Genomic DNA, 3,034 nt, shown 5'->3' on the forward strand with positions numbered 1-3,034 from the left:
TAGTAGCACGAATATTACGAGGGAAATTATGGGAAGATGTTTGAATAGCAGTTTGGAATAATGCACCACATCCTTGTGTAGCAATAAAAAGAAATAGATATGAAAGAATAGTAATACCAGAAAATCGGAAACTTACTTGTAAAGCAAATAGTAAATATCCAATAGTACCAAAGATAAATGAAAAAATTAGTGTTCCACGAGGACCAAAATTATCAAATAAGAATCCACTAAGAAGTGAGAAATAAACACCTAGTAGTCCTATAGAAAATAATGTGTTTAATTGAGTAAAAGAATAGCCCATTTGTTCACGCAAATCCATATTATATGCATTCCATGAAAAAATTGAACCACCTACTAACATTAACATAAATCCAGCTATTAAAGTCATTACTCTCCAACACTTAAAATGTTTTAATCTTAAAATAAGATAATATTTATGTCTTAATGAATTCCTTTCTATAACAAGTGGTTGTGCGTTCTTCTTAGACTTCTCCATGAATTATTCTTTAATTTTTGATTTTCCTTAAATTAAATTATATTAAAATAATAATAATATAGGTTTGAGTATTAAGAAAATAAAAATAAGATATTTGAAATGAAAAAATAAAAGTGTTATTAAGAGAATAGTAAAAATAATGAAAAAGAACTACAAAGTGATAGTTTTATAAGTAGTATAGTAAAGTAAACTATAATAAAAAGTAAATAAAAAAATGAAAAAGAAAAAGGAAAACTAAAAAAAACTAAATAACCCTAAGACAATGTCTGCTGGTCTTGCCTTTGAACTTAAATCTACTCTTGAAGGACATAATGGAGCCGTTACTTCTATCGCAGTTGCAGCTACTAAACCAGACGTCCTTGTCTCTGGATCACGTGATAAGACTCTTATGGTATGGAAAGTAGACACTAATTCAGAAGCACAAGCTGAAACTATTCTTCCAACCAAATCACTTCATGGACACAGCCATTTCATTAGTGATCTTGTTCTTTCAAACGATGGACAATTTGCTATTTCATCATCATGGGATCATACTTTAAGACTTTGGGACCTTACTAAAATGGAATCAGTTAGAAGATTTGTTGGACATGAAGGAGATGTTATGTCAGTTGCTTTTTCTGCTGACAATACTAAAATCATTTCAGGTGGACGTGATAAAACAATTAAATTATGGAACACTGTTGGTAAATGTGTTGCATCTGTTAAAACTGATTCACACTCTGAATGGGTTTCATGTGTTAGATTTGTTCCAAATGCTAAAGGAAACAAATTTGTCTCTGCTGGTTGGGATAATCAAGTTAAGACTTGGACTCTTGACCAATCATGCAAATTAGAATCAACTATTACTCATCATACTGGATTCATTAATACTGTTGCTTTCTCACCAGATGGATCAATTATGGCTACTGCTGGTAAAGATGGTAATATTGCTATGTGGACACTCAACAATGGTACTGGACTTTATGAATTCCTTTATGATGTTCCAGTTAACTGCCAAGTTTATCAAATTGTTTTTGCTGAAAATCCAGAACAATACACTCTTCTTGCTGCTACTGAACTTGGAGTTGTTGCTATTAAGGATAAGGAAATTAAGGCATTCACTAAGACTTCAGCTTGTATGTCTATTTGCCTCTCTGCTACTAAAGATGTCATTTTCACTGGACACGTTGATAAGAAGATTAGAATGTGGAAAGTTGGAGTTGCTAGTACCATTAAGACTAGCAATTAAATTTTAAACAAATTGGGGTTTTTTCTATTATTTTAATTTTTTGAGTAGTTTTTTAATTATAATAAATGGTTGTCTTAAAGGATAAAAAAGACGAAAGTTATTATTATTTAAATTTTATTTTAGTAAGTATAAAAGTAATTTTAAAATTATTAGAACAGAACAAAGAAAAGTCATAACAACCAAATCACATGAACAAAGTCCAGATTGATACAATACCATTTCTACAGTCTACAATAAGTTTGTTTGAACCTCCTCAACCAACTTCTTTTCATACAATCTATTATTGTTTGCCTTCTCAATTTATAAAAGAGTTACATGATTGTATCTCGTCTTACTTATCAGAAACTCCTTTTATGAATTCTCTATCCCTTCCTTGTCCAGACTCTATTAGTTCTCTCTATCAAGAGCCATTATGTATTTCTCGTAGAATAGTTAGGTCAGAACTTATTCCTGGTACTGATTATTGTATTATATCTGATGCATTGGCTGACAACCTTCGTGTTTTATATAAGTTGTATTCTTCCTTTAAAATGCCTCATTTACCAAAAGTTGGTGTTCTTTATTTTAATGGAGCTTTGACTTATGAACAAGATTTACCTACATACCAAATTAAACTAATTGGTGTTGGTATTGACTCAACTGAGTTAGCAGTAAAATTGTCTCCTTATACTACTATAGCTGAGACAATTAATTTTATTTTATATAAAATTCACATTCAAGGTCAGTTTGGTTCTATTCAAATGTACTCTTCGACTAATACAACACCATTGAATCCAAATTCATTTCTTCGTTCAGCAAATAGCCAACTCTTTATATTAAAATTCAATAGAAAAAGAAGGGCAAAAACTGTTGCCTTATTACAAATACCAGAACCAAGATTTAAAACGATGAAAGCACATAGAATTGCAAGTCCAGTTCTGAGAGAGTTATGGAGTTGTGAACCTGAAGAAGAACTATAAAGTAGTAATCAAATAAATAAAATAGAATTGTGTTGTACTAAAAAGAATTCAATTATTAAGCTTCTGGTTTTCTTATTTCCATGAAATGTTTAATGACTTCATCGGTCACTTTTTGTCTTTCTATTTGATGGTTCATAACTAATTCTTGTAATTGATGAATTAGAATATTCTTAACATCTTGTGGCATCATTTGAGCATTTTCATAATCGTTTTTAATTTTCTCTAATTGTTGGTCATCATTTAAGAAGAAACGAAGGTATTGATAAGGAACATCATCAGCAACTTTAGTTCCATTTTTCTTAAATTCTTCAATGTCTTGAACACTACAATAAGCATGGTTATTGATTTTAT

At 30.3% G+C, this 3,034-nt stretch overlaps 4 protein-coding genes across 4 annotated transcripts in view, besides 6 other annotated features; 2 read left to right on the plus strand and 2 right to left on the minus strand.

Annotated features, from left to right (window-relative positions):
* Positions 1-496, minus strand: part of EDI_066280 (uncharacterized protein) — a gene marked incomplete at both ends in the record, with an annotated part of 1,611 nt that extends 1,115 nt beyond the window's left edge. The window contains one exon of the mRNA XM_001733243.1: positions 1-496. This exon is cut by the window's left edge and continues 1,115 nt beyond it. Within this exon, the coding sequence (XP_001733295.1) occupies positions 1-496 (496 nt within the window).
* Positions 497-523: 27 nt separating this feature from the next.
* Positions 524-557: a sequence feature (AT_rich).
* A 15-nt stretch (positions 558-572) lies between these two features.
* Positions 573-745: a microsatellite.
* Positions 691-740: a microsatellite.
* Positions 746-758: 13 nt separating the features above from the next.
* Positions 759-1,724, plus strand: EDI_066390 (receptor for activated protein kinase C, putative; the record flags this gene model as incomplete). Its single annotated transcript, XM_001735412.1, has 1 exon — positions 759-1,724. The coding sequence occupies one exon, from the start codon at positions 759-761 to the stop codon at positions 1,722-1,724; it is 966 nt and encodes a 321-aa protein (XP_001735464.1).
* A 25-nt stretch (positions 1,725-1,749) lies between these two features.
* Positions 1,750-1,791: a sequence feature (AT_rich).
* A 30-nt stretch (positions 1,792-1,821) lies between these two features.
* Positions 1,822-1,876: a sequence feature (AT_rich).
* Positions 1,877-2,077: 201 nt separating this feature from the next.
* On the plus strand, positions 2,078-2,683 carry EDI_066400 (uncharacterized protein; the record flags this gene model as incomplete). Its single annotated transcript, XM_001735413.1, has 1 exon — positions 2,078-2,683. The coding sequence occupies one exon, from the start codon at positions 2,078-2,080 to the stop codon at positions 2,681-2,683; it is 606 nt and encodes a 201-aa protein (XP_001735465.1).
* Positions 2,410-2,434: a sequence feature (AT_rich).
* A 55-nt stretch (positions 2,684-2,738) lies between the features above and the next one.
* EDI_066410 (tryptophanyl-tRNA synthetase, putative) overlaps positions 2,739-3,034 on the minus strand; it is a gene marked incomplete at both ends in the record, with an annotated part of 1,080 nt that continues 784 nt past the window's right edge. The window contains one exon of the mRNA XM_001733244.1: positions 2,739-3,034. This exon is cut by the window's right edge and continues 784 nt beyond it. Coding sequence (XP_001733296.1) covers positions 2,739-3,034 — 296 coding nt within the window.

This window comes from Entamoeba dispar, genomic scaffold, assembly GCF_000209125.1.
Source record: "Entamoeba dispar SAW760 scf_1105229459133 genomic scaffold, whole genome shotgun sequence".
Lineage (NCBI taxonomy): Eukaryota > Evosea > Mastigamoebida > Endamoebidae > Entamoeba > Entamoeba dispar.